Raw genomic sequence first — 19,112 nt, 5'->3', positions numbered from 1 at the left:
AGCAATTAAAAAGTATTACGAAATGGAAAAAAATATTTATGAAGAAAAAAACATATCAAAATTTAAAATAATGGTCAAGACATATGTGATAAACAATTTATAAATTAAATATATTTGCAATGTTATTATTAGAACACACATAACAATATGTATGATATGTGTGCCCTACTTTAAGATTTAAATAAAAATAAAATAAATAATTTCGGTCCCCGGTTCATTAGTCTTGATTGTCCTTGTCTTGTTTTAGAAAGTTGTACATGCTTTTTGTCTGATATTCTCGTATTTTGTCCATGTATGTTGACTACAATTAACTACTAAATTGACTACAAAATTGCAATTGAAAAATGTCAATTTATTACCTGAATTCGGGACATATAAATGCACTCCCGGCGTACGCCGCATCTATATGCAACCACAGGCCTTCCGCCTTACAGATGGGCCCCAACTCCTGAAGATTGTCGAATGAGCAGGCACCTGTAGTTCCGAGCGAAGCGCACAACTAAAATTAACAAATACGGCAACGTTTTAAGTATGTCCAAATGTTTGAAGACAGGCTGGATTTCCCCTAGGGCGTAATTGATATTTCAATTCGGTGCGAAATAGAAAGAAAGCAACTTGAAGAAGGGATTTTTTAAAGTTATTGTCTTAACTTTTGTACATAATATACTTATTCTTATATATATACTTACCAAATAATATACTTACTGTCAACTAATTTTTATTATTTGTTTTTAACAATAATTTGTAAATACCATTTTTTTTATACAAATAAGTAAATGTAAATGTATATATTTTTTTGTTTAAATTTGTTACAAGTTATTTACAATTTCCTTTTTAATTTAATTACTTTTCTGATATCCATATATATATTTTTTCCTTTTTTACTATGCAAAGTTTCACTTTTTATTTTGCATAGAAGTATGTTTTTTATTGTTTCTACATGTATACAAAAAGCGTTGTTTATCTTTTAAATTTTTACTTACTATGTTTGTTCTTACCTGTATATTTTTTGTAAATGCCCATTGGGCGTATTATTTAAATTAAATTAAATAAATAATGTTAATTGTACATTGGCGAGCTTATTGCTAAATGGCAATTTTAGTCTAAATTTCAAGGGGCGTAATCTGCGTGTTGAAAAGCAGTTATATTTTGGGCGTATTTTTATCACAATAAAGAACTTGAGCCCTACGGGAAATTGGATACGAAAAATGTTTTCTTGCGCGCGGTAAAAATTAGAGCATTCAATTGTACCGCAAAGTTTCTTGAAAATATACAAAAAAATAGTCAAAAATATTTTAATAAAAACGCGCTATTTTGAACGACGTCACTAGTTCATATGAACCAACTAATGATATGAGAGCTGTGAAGGATATCCGGTTCGCTGAGCGTAAACGAACCAATTGGAAGAACTGACAGAGAAGAACCTCAAGCCGAGAGTTATTTCAGAAATACAAAAGTTCATTAAAAAAAAAAAATTTTTTTTGGCTTAGTTTATTAGTTTAATAGTATATTGCAAAACAAATAAGTATAAAAAAATACACTGAACTTACTTATTACCTCAGTAAACCATTGTTTATACGTAATGTTTATTTACTATATTTTTTTAGCAGTGCGGTTTTAAAAGAATGGCGTTTTTAAGTAGCAAAATCATATGATGTTCTTACTTTTTATTAGACTACAGCCATTTAATATGAAATATATGATACTTTAATTTTAATATGTACGTATTTTTATACTGAAAGTAATCTCTCCTTGACATAATTGGTTGTTTCAAGAGAGGATTGTAATCCTCTGAGCAAATTCTTTATTCCATACAAATTGGTCCCACAGGGATGTCGACATTTTGTTATTTATAGCTAGGATCGAAATAAGACAAAAAAAGAGGAGAGCTGGGTTGATTAGCCCCACATTTAATGGTTTTCTTATTTGATGTATTAAAAAAATTAAACAAAAAACAATTATGACTGTTATTGTTAAGATATTTATTTATTTTGACCATTAACGCCCAAAATGCATTTACAAAAAATAAAAATGAAATACATGCTAACATACTAAATAATAAACAAAATATACAGAAAAAAAATGTGAAATTGGTTAAAAAGGAAACGATAAAAAGTTTTACAAAGTAAAAAAAAAAACAATAATAACAAAGGTATGCAAGAAAAAACATTAAGCATATAAACAAAAAATGCAAAGATATAAGCTTATGAAATAAATTCTGTAAGGCAAACAATAAATAAAGTGTTACGGTAAGCAAGAAAGACATTTTTAAGTTAAATTAATAAACAAGCAAGCATATATTATCACGAAAAAATAAGAAATAAAAATATGTATCTATGAAATGCGTAGTTGCCAATACTACAGCGCAATTTGATATAATAGTAAAAAATAAAAAACAAGTAAAAGGTAATAAAAATAATCAAGTAAGTATTTTTTTTAATTTATGAAATTAAATTGTCAATAATAGTTTGACGAGATATATAAATATCAGGCGCGTGCGGTAAATATTATCAGGAAAGACGCTGTCAAATAATAATCATGTCCTTACTTTTGGTAGGCATGATAATCTAACGAAAATCAATATAGAATCACTTTTATAAAGTGCGCATGGAGTATTATTACATATAACGTATATATTATTACGAAAATAATGCTATGTAAGTTTTCTATAAGTGATAAAAATACAAATGTTCATTTCCTTCACACATGCAGCAAAGGACAAAAATTAGATAAACTTGAAATTTTAGAAATAACCCGCTTAACGAATTGCCCCTTTAAAATAATATTAAACGATCGGGTAACACACGTTCATTTCCATTAAAATACAAACAATGAAACTAATCGATGAGAATCATCTGCCGGGAATTTCGCTTTCAGAAAATCACTTATTACCTCGGGCCCGCAGGACATAGCTGTCGATGGAACTACCAACCAGCGGCCCCTATTATAGTTTTAATTAAATTTAAATGCACATAATTACATATACACCAGTTTTTATTATATACATTCAAACAAAACTTATATTCTTATAATTGTTATTACCTTTTACTTAAATGATTTTAATTTTTAAAAAAATATTTCCATAATTATATGAAATCATGATTTATATTTATTTTATTTTTATTATCATAATTTTCTATAGGTATGTTTATGCCATGTGTTAATAGAGCCGTTTTTTATTTACGTTACACGAGCTGGATGCTCTTATCTCCCATAATTCTTGTAGAAAAATATGACAACATTATGAACCTTAATGCGCGTGTGCAGAAATTAGATAATTTGTAATAGGACTGGACGCAAAATGAAGAGTAGTATCCAGATTTCAGCGTATCTAACAAATACTGTCGAGGTCAAGGTACCTTGAAATTCAGAACGTTGATATAGAAAATACACATACTTAGGTAGGAATGAATGCGATAATTTTAGAAATGTTTGTAGATTTGTTTTCATATTTATAATTTTTAATAATAAAATAAAGATTTTTATTTTCAAATAATATATTTAAGGGATGCGCCGCATGCACAGTATGTATGGGCGGAACGCGCCTGAAATATATTTTTATTTTTTTATTTTATTTATATATCATATAACACAAAGTATAATACATTGAATTACATTCCCAAAAGTTACAATAACTCAATTCGGGACATAAATAATATTAACATTTTGAAAATAACACATATTGAGAACAACAAAGAAACAAAGCAAGTTTAGCACCTTTATAACTAAATACACAACAACAATATATACGCCGAAAACCTTTTCCTACACAAGCAGAATAAATATATAAAACGCTTTAAGAATATTAAAAAAAGGAGTGAATCCACTAAGGGAGATAAAGTCATTAACATCACATGCCATGCAGATGATGCTGTCATAGTGATGATGAGAACATATCCATCTCAGTTAGTAAACATCTGGATGCCTAAGAAATGTCTTATAGTACAATGAACACATGATTATTGGAAACATAATTCGGATATCCAAAACGTGTGTCAGACCAAGTAATGGTGTATACAACAGAGGCGAGGATAGATAGAGAGAAAATAAAAAAATACGAAAAACCAAGTAGAAAAACCAAATAGAAAAACCAAATGACTGCTCAGAACGTCAGAGATGAAAGTACTAAAGACGCTCGCAGGGAAACCCAAAAGAGGCAGAATCTTGAGTCAAGAAGTTAGACGGATTTGCGATACCTATTGCATAGTCAATAGATTATGGAGAGATTACGTCCGTAATTCCATTTATCGAAAGCTTTAAAATCCCCTTGACCATTGCTCACGAAATCCCAGCCGTTTGCCGTCTGCCCTGAAGACCACTAAGGAGAGGGAAAAACAGCTGAAACTCAAAGTCTCAGGAGTTAGCTTTAAGCTGATACCAAATTAATCGATCTTAACCGAGAAGAAGAGGAAGATTAAACTTTCAGAAATAATTTTCACTCAGATCTTCCGGTTTTTTTTTTATCATCATGATGATTTCCTTTTCACACCTAATGGTGCATAAGGCACTGCATTAGTACACCAATCGTAGCGTACCTTGATTATTTTTGTTAAATGAAGGTAAGATGATCAATCTAACGCTTTAAATACCTGTCCAGGGACTATGAAATATTCTAGTGTAAAAACACTCTTTTCAATAAAAACTTCATATCAATCATGTCGACAATCGAACCAGAGACCTCTTGCATTGTAAGCAAACGCGTTACAGGGGGGTTCGAACCACGAACCTTTGATTCGTGAGTTGGAGACATTAACCACTGGACCAAAACCCGATTAAATATCTAATTTTTCTTCCCGATTTGTGGAAATACCTTTAATGAATGAATGATTGATATTTCTGTGTCCAGATTCATGAAGAATACATTTCCTGGACGAGTGTTTTCGGTATGATGGTTGCTCTCAGGTAAAAATTGAAAAAATCAACTAAAGACAAGTCCGTCTTGCTGCGCAGTAGTTGGTGCGTTCGCCTACCACATACCTGTATTCTTTATCCACCCGGATACAGACTAAAAATGTGATAAGAGATGTATCACGTATGTTAATAATTTACTTGTTGAAAAAATACCGTGTAGCCATTTTACCCCAATGTCCTTTTTTCTCAAAGGAAAACTGCTTCTGTAATTAACAAGAAAGCACCATCTGTGGCGGAGCAGACAAAGCTTTTTGCTTTGATTGTCAAATTAATTGTCTCTCATACCCAATCACGTACTGCGCACAAATGTCTAACTTGAAACTCAATACTCAACAAGAGACATACGGCATTAAACCTCCGAAAAAAGCCTGCTTATTTTAAACGTTTGTGATATGGAACTCGAACCTTGGAACCTGAGTAATGTTTCACCCTTAAATCCATCATACCATCCTGCCGTTTCCCCATCGACCAATTAATGTATAGACGCGCCCTGAGCCCACAAAGAAGGGAAGAGACCATTTTGGAGACTGCTGCAAGATATTACATAGATTTAATTAAGCGTGTTGTCCAGATATTTAATTAATTTTTATTTTTAGTATTCTTTAATAATATGCATGCTTCCACTTTCCATTATGTTGTATCCCAACTCAACACAGGGCGCTTGGCCTCATAAATTGGCCCATTTATTATTGATGAACAACATGGGTTCAGGAAAGGCCGCTCGGTTGAAACCAATCTAATGGTTTTTACAAACTACGTTGCGGAAGCTCTGGATGCAGGACATCAGGTAGACTATTCATAGAATGACTTCGCCAAGGCCTTTGATACTGTCGACCATGATGTCTTATTAAATAAGCTGTATGAGATCGGTTTCTCGGATTGTATGTTCAAATTAATAGCGAGCTACCTCCAAAACAGAAACCAATACGTCTCCTACGGTCTATTCGCGTCAGAGTTTTTCCATACTTTCTCGGGTGTCCCGCAAGGCTCTAACCTGGGTCCATTGCTGCTCTCAATTTTCATTAATAATATTAAAAATGTAATTTTGAACTCGCGTTTTCTGTTGTTTGCGGATGACTTAAAACTATTCTTAAAGGTGACAACTTCTGACGATTTTTGTCATCTCCAAGCGGATATATCTAATATATCTGAATGGGGAAGGCGAAACAAACTTAGGTTTAATGTTTCTAAGTGTTCGGTCACGTCCTTCACTAGGGCCCAAAAAGCTCCTTTTTTTCGCTACAAAATGAATGACCAGAATCTGATACGAACATCGAATGTTAAGGATCTGGGCGTTAGATTTGTGATCACTCTGACATTTCATGATTACATAGAGACAATCAGTGGTAATGCATTGAAGATGTTAGGATTTGTTCGGCGTACTGCCAGGGTTTTCAAAAATACCCGCGTACTGAGAACTCTTTACAACTCCTCGGTGAGAAGTAGACTCGAGAGTGGCTCGGTGATTTGGGGGCCATGGTGATTTGGCATAAGTAACTGAATAATAAAAAAAATTATTTGACATATGTCATTAAAACAAAATGGCCGCCCACACCAATTAAAAACTCTTTATATCCACGGTTTTTCAGGGCCAGACCGCAAAATCTCAGAGGAATATTCCCCGTGGGAAGTTTTTTTCCAAAAAGTCATTTAAAAAAAAAATAAGATCTCAAAATGGAGTAAATCTTTAATTTCTCGGACAAGTATCCCTTTCGCAAACTCCTACCCCTCCCCAACAAAAAAAAATGCGATAGAAACGTATTTGACTAGCGAAGTAATACGCACCAGACGCGGACTATTAAGCGGCTGGGTAGGAGAGGGGCATGGGTTTGCGAAGGGACTGCTTGTCCGAGAAATTAAGTGTTTACTACCTTTTGACATTATTCTTTTTTTTTAAATGACTTTTTGAAAAATTTAATAAGGATTTTTTTTCAACCTTACAATGAGGAAAGTTACTCTGAAGTTTTGCGGTCTGGCCCTAAAAAATCGTGTTTATCTTCTGATATATTTCTCAGTCATTCCATCCCTAGTAAATACACTTTCAAGATTTTCAACCTGTTACCTAAAAGAAAAACGTGTCCCTAACTTTATGAGGGCGAGAGCCCCATATTAAGTTGGGATACAACAAAATAGAAAGTGAAAGCATGCATATTATTAAAGAATACTACAAAAAAAACTATCAAATAAACATGTGAACAACACGCTTAATAGTACTATATTTAAATCTATGTAATATCTCGCCGCAGTCTCCTGCAATGTAACTCCACTGCGTTCACAACCATCTCACATTTAGTCACACTTCGTCGGTAAACAAGATTTTTGGTACTTTAAATTAGCTTAGATAATTTTTTCAAAAAGTTTCATAAATAATGTGTTTCTATTCCAGGTAGTGAAATTTGCACTCACCCAAAAAGGGATGAGTCCCTTTGCTCTATCCTTCTGCAACGCTTCGATCACTTTGTCTCCCCTCATACTCAGGTTCTCGTCTGCCTCTATGTACCGCATCCTCACAAGTCCTGCAAAAAATTTTTACACTTTCTCTTATTTTTTTTAAAGGAAGAAATTGTATTTATTGTTCTTCAAATGGACATTGTCACACCCGATTTGGAAAGCAAAATTTGTATAACTATGCTAAATGTTAATAAAAAAATATTTATCCTTGACTTAATGAATGTCCGCTAATTCAGCAACACATCTATACAGAAATTTTATACAAGAGAGAGCAAGAAGATAGAAGTCATAATAAGGAACAGAGACGCTGTTCTACGGCGGGTGTTGTCTAAAACAGATTCAGTCTTCTGTGGGTTGATGACAGTGATGGGGGACGCACGCACGTAACATAAGCGGCAAATTTATGATTTTTAATTTATTTTGCTATAACAAGGCCGAATTGTATGTTTTTTTGCATAAATTATGGAAAAGAAATTACGAAACAGTATTGTTTAACAGTGTTGTTTACAGTGTTTTGAGTTCGTCCAAATGTTTGTAGATAAAAAACTGGATTTCACCCACTCGGGAGTCATAAAGATTGACAAATCACAACAGGGATGGAGAATACCTTAAATAAGTGAATATGGTAGGCATTTACAGGGATTATGACCTGTCATTGGCTGGTTTAAGTAGTCACTTTACCCACTATGTAACATTCACCATTTTGCCTATGTTTGAACTTTCATATTTCTTCAAGTCTTCTATTTGTTATTAGTCATAAGCCCTGTAAATGCCTAGACTTCCATATTTCCTTCTTTAAGCTATTCTCCATCCCTGTTGTAATTTGTTAATGATAATGTTTATGTTTAGAGACATTTGCAAGAGATACTCAGGGGCGATTTTGTGGCGTTAAAAATTTGAACGCCACAAAACGTATTACCGAGTGATAAAGAAGTACCGTATTTTAAGGACCCTCAAGCTAGGGTTTCCTAGGACAGCGGTGCCCGTATTTTAACGGCCGTAACGAACGGTGATGCGGTGGACAGCCGTCGTAACGGTGACTAGAGAGTGGTTTCCCAGGAAAACGGGTGTTGATAACACCGTTAAAAAATAAAACCACTATCAAGTCACCGTTACGACGGCTGTCCACTGCATCACCGTTCATTACGGCCGTAAAGATACGGGCACCGCTGTCCTAGGAAACCCTAGCTTAAGACGGACTTTTAACACTAAAAATTCAACCAAAATTGAGGTGCGTCTTATGGTCCGATGCGCCTTATCGTCCGCAAAATACCGTACCCCGAATGGTTAACGAGTTGGTTATTTACTAATGTGTGGCCCAGCAAGCCGCAACCCTTTCGCTTGATGACAGTTACCTTGTTTCTCCATTCAGTAATATTGTAAAAGCAAGCAAAATACCTATAAGCCCAGCCTTCTCAACTGAGGAATGTGCCTGGTCCGAGCAGTACGCTACCAGCCTCGCATTGACTTCAGCATCCTCAAGTTCCGGATTTACTTCTTGGAGCCTCTTGATTACCCTCGTTCTTCCAGCCAGGAGACAAACTAGAGTGGACTCGCTGGCTGTTGTCTGATAATAAAATAAAAACAATCTGAATATGCCCATTCATTGTTGAGAAAGATCTCGAAGCATCGTATTATTCTCGTGAGAAACTAAAATTAATATTTTTATTTCTTAAATTACAATTGACCAAAAATGCGACTAATATTGAATCATCATCATCATTATCAGCCACCCCCTGTCCAATGATGAACATAGGCCTCCCCTTTTAGTCTCCATATCTCCGTATTCTGAGCAAACCGCATCCAACTACTTCCCGCAACTCGTCTTATGTCATTAGACCACCTTGTCTGAGGTCTATCGACACTTCTTCTACCCGTTCTGGGTCACCATTTGAGAACTTTTTTGGTCCATCAAGAGTCAATGGTTCTGGCTATATGACCAGCCCAGCTGCATTTCTGGTTAGCAGCCCTATGGACTATGGACCATATCGGTGACCTTTTGTTCTCGCTTTAATCCATGTATTAGTTTTTCTTTCTCTCAACAAAATACCCAGCATTCTCCTTTCTATGGCTCTCTGTGTCACTGATTTTTTGTGTAAATTTTCACAGCCATATGTCAGTACAGGGAGAATACAAGCATCAAAAAGTTTCTTCTTTAAGTAATGTGAATACTTCGGAGATTTCAGGATATATGAGAGCTTACCAAATGCAGCCTATGCTAGACCTCGCCTTCATTCTATGTCTACCTCTTGGTTATCTTTCCCGAGCTTTATTTCGTGTCCCAGGTATATATAACTATCAACCTTTTCAATGATTTGTCCATTTTCTAAGATGTTACATGATTGGTTTGCATCACTCATTACTTTAGTTTTTGAAACATTTAGTTTTTTAACAATCTTGAATGAACAAGGTTCATACGAATATGTTTAATGATTTGACGTAGCAGATCAGAGATGCTGGGTCTATCGCTTTTTTCGTTGGATGGCGATGCTTTTCGTTAAAAACGAACATCCATATATGTTACTAGGGTGTCATCAAAAAGAGTCTCAATTGAAAACATTAAAAAAATATGTACATTGTATGTTAAGGAATTACTTGCAACTGTCTGGATAAATGCATTGCATCACAAAAATATGACGACACTATCCACTGGTTAGAACAGTTTCTAGCACGGCAAATAAATCATAAATTATTAAACTTTGCGTAAATTGTAAGAACACTAGTTGTAATTCTGACAGACATCAGAAGCATGAAAGTCTAAGGTGGTTGCTCAAAATTTGATACCAAAAACAGTGGACGATTGAAAGAGATTCAGCAGCTTCACTGGATCAAAAATGTTCAATCTTTAATAAAAGTAAATCTTAAACAGTTAAAAAGACAGTGCTTTAAAAGATGCAGCCTTAATTATAATGTTTTATACTGAAAATATTAATTCAGTATGAAATTGGGTGCTTTTTATACCTGGATAACACCACCTCCTGGACTGTCGCCCTTGAGTCGCAAAAAGTCTTCCGGAAGACCGATCATCTTTCCCAGCCAGTTCATGACTACTGTTTCCAGCTCCGTACAAGCTGGAGAAGAAGCCTGGAAGTGTATTGATTAACAAAATTAACGAATTGAAAAAAAAGACATTTGACGTGCTTGTGATTCATGCTTGATGTTTGGACTGCCAAAGGGGTCGTAATTTGGGACTCTATTTTAAAGTATTTTTACCATGAATTTAAAATATACCTATTTGTTTGTATAGTCAATACTCGTCGTATTAAAATAAATGTTGAATTCTTTCAATATTTATATGCTTCTGTGTTGAAGCATGTATTTTATTAAATAAAACTAACTTGTGAGTATTGAATACAGTACTAGAAAGACTGTTTATGTATTGGTCATCTGCTAATTTATTGATCTAGCTGACTAACAATCCATTTAGCGTCTTAATTTTGCAATTACCTACGTCACGAGGATTGCTAGTACTGAGGTTGGAATTTATATATCGTTCTTTATCAATCAGTATCAGAACGGAAAATATTATGTTTATGTATTTTATTGATTAGACTCGCAACCTATTTCTTTTTTTTAGTTACTGATTTTATTTTCTTAAGTTTTTCTTGAAAGCACTTGAAAATTTTAGGTTCAATGATCCGTAGCTACGCTGCGCTTCCCATAAATTGTTGACTGATGACCTTGTAACTTTTCGAACGCAGGTAGTTTTTGAATCAATTATTATCCATTATTGCACTGAAAACTTGATCATTAATTGTTTTTTTTTTAAATAACTAAACATCTCAAAGTTGATATGGAATTTACGATGGTTCCATTTTTAAAAACAACGCTTAGACTACCTCAAGGTGTGGTAGTAAACAATTGACAGCCATGCTGTCAATTGTTTACTACAGCTTGACAGCCAGCTTGATTTCCAAAAAGCTCAAAACATAATATTTACTGAAAATTTGGTTTTATAACAGCAATATTTTATCGTCTTTGGACTGGCATCTAAAGCGCAAGGCGTTACATCTTATGACTGTAATTCATGTACCTGTTTAGTATAAAACAGCATTTATTGATATAATTCCTGGCCGATTGTATTTGTTTACCATCCTTCCCCTGACCCATCCTTATGGTACCTACCTAACATCAAGGCAGAAGATTTGTGAAAATAGAACGCTTAAAAAAATTTGACATTACATCAAATTGCATGGAATTCTTGGAATCGTCGCACGACGTTGTGAAAGTTATCATAAATCGATAAATAATTCATAGTGAACTTTCATCATCTATTGCGCCAATATTAAGGAACATCCTCATCGCATCAATGGTAGATCCATTCCCGAGCTCCTTTCCTTTTTTCAAATACTCCAACTTTGTACAAAATTGAATAATATTCATTTTTAGATTATACGGTCAACTTTTTGTTAACAGTATCGATGCAATAAATTTTTACAGTATGAGCAATGAAATCATGATGGTATTGGAAAAAATGTTGTCCACTTTTTGCGGCTCTAGTATTTGCCTTAGATTCAGCATTAGACACTTTTCAAACTTGTTTTAAGCCACTTCACTAGTAAAAAATTTTCATTCTACCGAAAGCAATCACAACACTTACCCATGTGAATCCCAAACAATTGATGGCATCAGCTAACATATCTCCAAGCAGAGACGGGTAAGAGTTTAGGGCTGGAAAATACGCATGCATATGTGGGCTCTGCCAATGGGTAACCTAAAATTAAATCGCTTATCAAATACCATTCTATATAAAATTCTTGTTATTTAACGTTTTTCCAATTTCATGCAAAAAATATACATTTATTTATAAATCACACATACACATTTTTTAAAAATTTTTATTTATCGAAAAAAATTGTAGACAAAATAAAATAAATAATTACAACTGGTATGTACTCACATAACAAATAATAACGTTTCTACCTTTTTAATAGGGTAAAAACTCGGGTTTAGAGAGGGAGTTTGTTTTATATTAATTTTTATTTTTACGTATAGACTTATTTTCGGAATCTCTAAGTTCAGTCATATCACTCCACTACTTCGGGGACTACACTGGCTACGATTTCCACAGAGGGTCGAATACAAACTCTGTTGGCTTATGTATAAGTCACTGCACAACTTTGCTCCGGAATATCTAAGGGAACTATGCATTCCAGATGAACTAGCTGACAGGCGTCTCACGCTTAGATCAGCTACGTCTACGGCGAGAGGAAAGGTTATTATACCTCTACGCAAACAGCGCACTAAATTTAGTGAACGCGCATTTGCGGTCGCAGGCCCTATGGCATGGAATGCTCTCCCAGCAGTGGTGCGAGGCTGTGAAAGTGAAGTGATGTTTCGGAAAAAACTTAAAACCCACTTGTTCTCTAAATCATTTGAATAAATCTATATAATATTTAGATAGTTACTTAAATGTAAATAAAGAAGGGGCGTCTCTCACATTAGTGGGTAGATTATTCCACAATTGAGCGGCTACTACTGTGAAAGAGGAGGCAAGAAAATTGGAGCTATGACAGGGTATTAAAAGGGTTCTCTCGTTACTAGAACGAAGAGATAGTCCGGTTCTTCTCTCCACCAGGGGTGCACTTTACTCATGAATGCGATTTTCAAAAACGTATTAAATGTCACGATGAAATAACTTATATTTACATATAAGTTATTAATTTAAAAATACTTGGTACACTTCCACTTATTTATTTTGACCAATAATCTAATAGGCATCTTCAGACTGATGAATATTATACAGTGTAAGGATAATTTATATAAAACTAAATATTATCTTAAGTGTAGGTACATTTAAAATAAGTTGAAAAAGTTAATATTTAGTTTTATATAAATTATCCTTACACTGTATAATATTCATCAGTCTGAAGATGCCCATTAGAGGGTGAAAGCGCTAATTGGTCAAAATAAATAAGTGGAAATGTACCAAGTATTTTTTAACAATATTTTGAGTTTGTCCAAACTTTTGTAGACAAGGACTGGATTCAACTCCCTGGGGAGCTGTTTTTATTAACATATTACAACAGAGATGAAGAACATTTAAGAGAAGGTAATATAGAAGTCTAGGCATCTACAGGGCTTATGACCTGTAATTGGCTGGTTTAAGTGGCCACTTTACACACTGTGTAACATTCACCATTCTGCCCATATTTAAACATCTATATTCCTTCAATTATGATCAAGATACGCTGCGATCGGCGTACCAATACCATTGGGTGCAGTATGGAATGATGATGATGAACAGCTCCCTAGGGGGTCGAATCGAGTTCCAATCTAAAAAAATTGGACTATCTCAAAACATTGTTGATAACGTATTGTATCCAATAGAAAACGCTGATTTGCTTGTTGTAGTCGTTGATCAATATTTTACGTGAAATCGTTTTGCATGTGTATGTGCCGTCGACCAATGGACTATGCGTACCACAAATATGACTAGGTAAATATTTATACCCCTGGCATGATGACCCGGTCCACGTCAGCCATGATTTCTTCCCAGGGTTCTCCATCAGAAGGGGCGGACTCTGGCAGAAGGGCGTGCAGAAACCCTGGCCGTACATCGGGGAACACTCGCTTGGACGCTACAGAGTCCAGGTAGTCGGCTATGTAATCCACCATCTCCTTGCCTGCAACCAAACTCTATATTGACACATATTACAACAGACATGGGGAACAATACACTGTGAAACACAAATTTTTAAGTAGCTGAATACCAGCGGCGAGCGGTAATTTTTTTACAGGTGATACACAAAAAATGTTCATCAATTTGTATTTACATATAGGAGTAGACCTTTTCATATCCTATAATTATTGTTATGACTAAAAGATGTGTTGCTTTTAATTGTCAAATATCTCCTAATTCTTTATTTATATATTATTTGTACTTTTTATGTTTTGTAATTTATATTTGTTTAAATGTTATTATTATTAGTATTTACATTTTTAAAAAAAAATTATAAATGGGTTATTTTCTAAATTCTATTTGTGCTTCAATTTTTATTAATATCGGTATATTTTCCAAATCATATATATGTTTATTTTTTTAATTATTAATGGAATATTATCTAATTTATATTTATGCTTAAATTTTCAGAATTATCGGTATGTTTTCTAATTTTCTATTAATGTTTTATTTTCTAATTAATAATAGTATATTTACTAATTTTTATTTATGATTCCATTTTTATTATTACCTGTAAGTTTTCTTATTTATATTTATGCTGCGATTTTTATTATTATCGGTATGTTTTCTCATTATTTTTTTATTTGCATTTTTTTATTTTTTTATTATTACTATTACAAACACACCAGCCTTGATTTCTTTGATGACAAGTTGTCTTCTTTCAAACGATCACTTGATCAAATTCAATTATTAACACCCCTCTCCGGCTTCCACTCCCACAAAGTCTATTATATACCATATTACCCCAACACTTATGTATGGAAGTGAAACATGAAACTGGCAGAGGAAGGATGAAAGCCGAGTGAACAGGTTGGAATGCGATCTCTTAGACGAATGTGTGGGAAATCAATGTATGACAGGGTTCCGAATGATGAAATCAGGCGAGAGTGCAAATCTGAGTCAAGTATAATTGATAAGATTAAGAAAGGATCTCTGAGATGGTTTGGTCACGTAGAACGAATGGACGACGAGAGAATGGTAAAACAAGTATATATGGCAAAAAAGGAAGGCGTGGCATGATCAGATAAACCAAAATCTTAAGTCTGGTCATGTCAAAAGCAGACAGAACCGAAGGGCATGTATGACAATATGTATGAATGTGGAAGAGGCTAGGATTGTATGCCAGGATAGACGTGTGTGGCGGTCCATTTTCTCTGCCTACCCCTACGGAGAAATGGCGTGATGGTAGTAGTAGTAGTAGTAGAGTTTTTCTACTTTTTTAATAATATTTTTCTATGTATAAATGTGTCCTTAAAAATGCCCATTGGACGTATATATAAAAAATAAATAAAATAATATAAAAATTATTCATTTAAATTTTATAAGCATCATTTCATTTAATTATTTTTTTTTAAATGTAAAAAGAAGGTCCCTTCTAAACACGGGAATTTACTAGCGAGTCGGGACCTGAAACAATGAACTTCTGTACATTGCAAAACTGTGAAATAAGTCAATATACGTATCACTCCTCTTTTGTTTCTTAAATAAATTTCAATGAACAAATTTGAATGCATTATTTTAAAAAAATATTTTTATTTTAGCCCCAAAGAAATCGTTTATAATTTGATTAAAATTGTTTTTAAATAAACTTAATACTAAAATTCTTGAAGTGCAACAATTGAACCTTGTCACACTTAAAAACGATTGGAAACAGGCATCACAAAGAAGTTCTATTTGACAAATAAAGGAAAAAGGATTTCTTTTAAAGGAATGTGGTAGTAAAGGCTATCTATTTGAATTGGAACGAACAGAGTCCTTGCAGTCAACGGAAGTCTGTAATTCTGTGGAGTCATTATTTTTTATTTGTTTATAAAAAAAAACCTTAATTCCTTAGATTCATAAATTACAAACTTAATGTACCCACTGAAAATATTGATTATGATTTTTTACTGTGTTCACTAAATACATATTTACACTCTTTACAAAAGAAGAATTATAAATTATTTATTAAATTTAAATAGAACTAGCGGACCCGACAAACGTTGTCCTGCCCGAAAATTGGCTTGCCTGTTTTTAGCTTGGATTAAAAAGAATAGATAAGTAGGTACTTGTTTATGATTAAATTCCAAAACTTAAAATTATTAATATTCAAATATTGAATTTAAGTTCGTACCTAGGTACTTTGGATAATTTTCGTAATATAATACCTCAAGGGCGCTTTACATACTGATTCTATTGTTAAATAAATTTAATTGAAGCGTTTAAATTTGTAATTTAATTAAAACAATTTATTTTGTTGCCACATGCTACGGATTTATTCAAATGATTTAGAGAACAAGTGGGTTTTAAGTTTTTTCCGAAACATCACTCGCACCTCTGCTGGGAGAGCATTCCATGCCGTAGGGCCTGCGACCGCAAATGCGCGTTCACTAAATTTAGTGCGCTGTTTGCGTAGAGGTATAATAACTTTTCCTCTCGCCGTAGACGTAGCTGATCTAAGCGTGAGACGTCTGTCAGCTAGTTCATCTGGAATGCATAGTTCCCTTAGATATTCCGGAGCAGAGTTGTGCAGTGACTTATACATAAGCCAACAGAGTTTGTATTCGACCCTCTGTGGAAAACGTAGCCAGTGTAGTTCCCGAAGTAGTGGAGTGATGTGACTGAACTTAGAGATTCCGAAAATAAGTCTCGCTGCGGCATTCAATACAGACTGTAAGCGAGTCATTTTATTCATTAGTAGACCTGCGTAGATACTATTACAATAATCGACTCTAGACACTACAAACGCATTTATTAATTAACAGGCGGCTTCAACTGGCAAATCCTTGCGTATGCATTTAATCTGTCTCAGCTGGTAAAAACAGGGGTTGGTATGGTTGAAAAAAGGCGAGTCATTTTGTTCATTGGTACCATTGTGTCTTTCTACTTTCCTTTATAATAATTTTCTATCTACAAATATGTCCTTATAAATGCTCATTGGGCGTATATATAAATAAATTTATCCTTTTTTTTTACATAATTTCACATTCAGTAGCATTGTTATTAATTATGGTGGTAGTGTCCCAAATACCTGGTTAAATTAAGGTACTTTCGAGTCACAAATGAATACATTCCTAAACGATTTTAATGGATTTATATACGTTTTTTATAAATGTTGCTATTCAATATTTTTTGCGTGAACTATAGTACATGGCCGTAAAAAACCAGGAATTGTGAAAATGACAATGGTATTTAGAGGTTATCAGCGCAAAACAGAGTGTAACTAATAATTGTGATCTACAGATTCACTAACCGTTTCTTAATTCATTTTTATTTGTTTATTTAAAATATTAAAACAGTGCACACAAAAAAATGTATTTTGTTAATAAATGTTTTTAATTGAAAAAAAATATTAGCGTTCCTCTAATTTACCCGAATATTTCAATTTTGGGACCATTTTCAACGAGCTGTAAATAACTCACTTTTAGAAAATGGAAATCAAGTTGGGGTTCGAACCTCGGACCTCTTACCTGTGAATCCGCAACCTAGCCACGGGACCAACACCCGATTTCTTGTTTGATATTTTTGATTTTTGATTAAATAATAATATTATCTATATATTATGCATATATTTTTATTATTATTATTTTTTTCTTATATTTAGTAGTTTCTATTATTAAATCTTATTTAATATCTAATTCTTAATATTATATATATATTTTTGACACTTGTGCAATGCTATTTACACACGTGTCCACCCTCATTCCTTTATAACGCTTTGGTACGTAGCCAACTTGAATACAACTCGGTTATATGGTCACCATATTATAAAGTGCATAGAAATAATATTGAAAGAGTTCAATGAAATTTTTTACTTTTCGTTAATTTTAAATCAGTTGAAGATATTTATTACTCATACTTAAATAAATTTTTAAATGTACAAACATTAGAAAATAGAAGAAAACTTAATGATTTGTTATTTTTATTTAAAATATTAAATTTAATATTTGATTGTTCCGAACTGTTACAACTGATTAACTTGCGAGTTCCGGGCTGGTTACCCGATTTAATAAACTATTCTATGTAAATGTATCTACAACAAACTACAGTGCACACTGCACCCTCGCCAATAAGGAGAATTCATACATTTGCAAATGAATACGCAAATGACGTAGATATATTAAATATAACACTTTTGAATTTTAAAAGGCAGTGTATCAATTTAATCTTCAAATTGTAATACCTAAATAATACTATGTTGATTTTAATTGTTTACCTTATTGACTTATATGTATTCTAAATAAGTATTTTTCTAACTTCTTCTAATTTTAAGATTATTTTAATACAACTTATACGCAAAAATGTACTCCTGTTCTCCACAATAATACATGTATGTATTATTATGTATCCACATATATTTTCTATTAATATGTAATGATTTTTTTATTTATTTTTTCTTTCTTTTCTTAATTCTTTTTTTTGCTCCTTTCTTTGTGTAAAATGCATTTCTGTCTTCATATTTAAAAATGCACTTCTGTTCTTTCCACTTTTATACTAATATGTTGAGATGATATTTTTGATATTTTTCTTCTAAAAATCATTTATATATTTTTTGCCACTTCTTTGTAAAATACATGTCTGTCTTTATTTGTATATATGTGTGTAAAACATGTAAAAGCCTAAAAGGCGTTTAAATAAATAAATACCACCCACTCACCCACCCTCTAACACACTACATTTTTATTTTTTATTTATTTACACTTTTACATTGTTTGTATTATTTGTTTTATACAGAATAATGTTCCTTCACTCACACAAACACACTAACATGTATTGTACGAGTATTTCATGCGTTTCTGTGGATATCTGTCATTGTTTTGATTATCTGTATATTTCATTTGTTATATTTTTTTACATGTGTTACTGTTGATTTCCCCAATAAGTAAAAAAAAAAATTTTTTTTAATAAATAAAAAAAATATATTATTAGGTACTGGCCGAAGTCTCGATTTCGGTCAGTTTCGGCCATGTTTTCGTATTCGGCCGAAACTGTGTCTCAGCCGAAACTTGCGGACGGGATGTGTCGGATAACGTTCGGCTGTTTTTAGTGGAAAATTAGCACACTGCGGAACTTCAACCCTAAGGGAAAT

The 19,112-nt window shown here is 33.2% G+C and overlaps 1 protein-coding gene across 1 annotated transcript in view; it reads right to left on the bottom strand.

The window, feature by feature from the left end:
- Positions 1-355: 355 nt before the first annotated feature.
- Positions 356-19,112, bottom strand: part of LOC148271341 (histidine decarboxylase-like) — a gene marked incomplete at its 5' end in the record, with an annotated part of 31,435 nt that continues 12,678 nt past the window's right edge. The window contains 6 exons of the mRNA XM_088241505.1: positions 356-499; positions 7,318-7,427; positions 8,761-8,929; positions 10,324-10,446; positions 11,963-12,076; positions 13,816-13,988. Of these exons, the coding sequence (XP_088097631.1) occupies positions 356-499; positions 7,318-7,427; positions 8,761-8,929; positions 10,324-10,446; positions 11,963-12,076; positions 13,816-13,988 (833 nt within the window). The remainder of the gene's footprint in view (positions 500-7,317; positions 7,428-8,760; positions 8,930-10,323; positions 10,447-11,962; positions 12,077-13,815; positions 13,989-19,112) is intronic.

The sequence above is a fragment of the Micrasema longulum genome, unplaced genomic scaffold (genome assembly GCF_059751315.1).
Source record: "Micrasema longulum isolate JH-2025_06_02 unplaced genomic scaffold, ASM5975131v1 h1tg002925l, whole genome shotgun sequence".
NCBI lineage: Eukaryota > Metazoa > Arthropoda > Insecta > Trichoptera > Brachycentridae > Micrasema > Micrasema longulum.
Note: the sequence above shows the minus strand (reverse complement) of the source record. Positions and strands in the feature narration are given on the sequence as shown.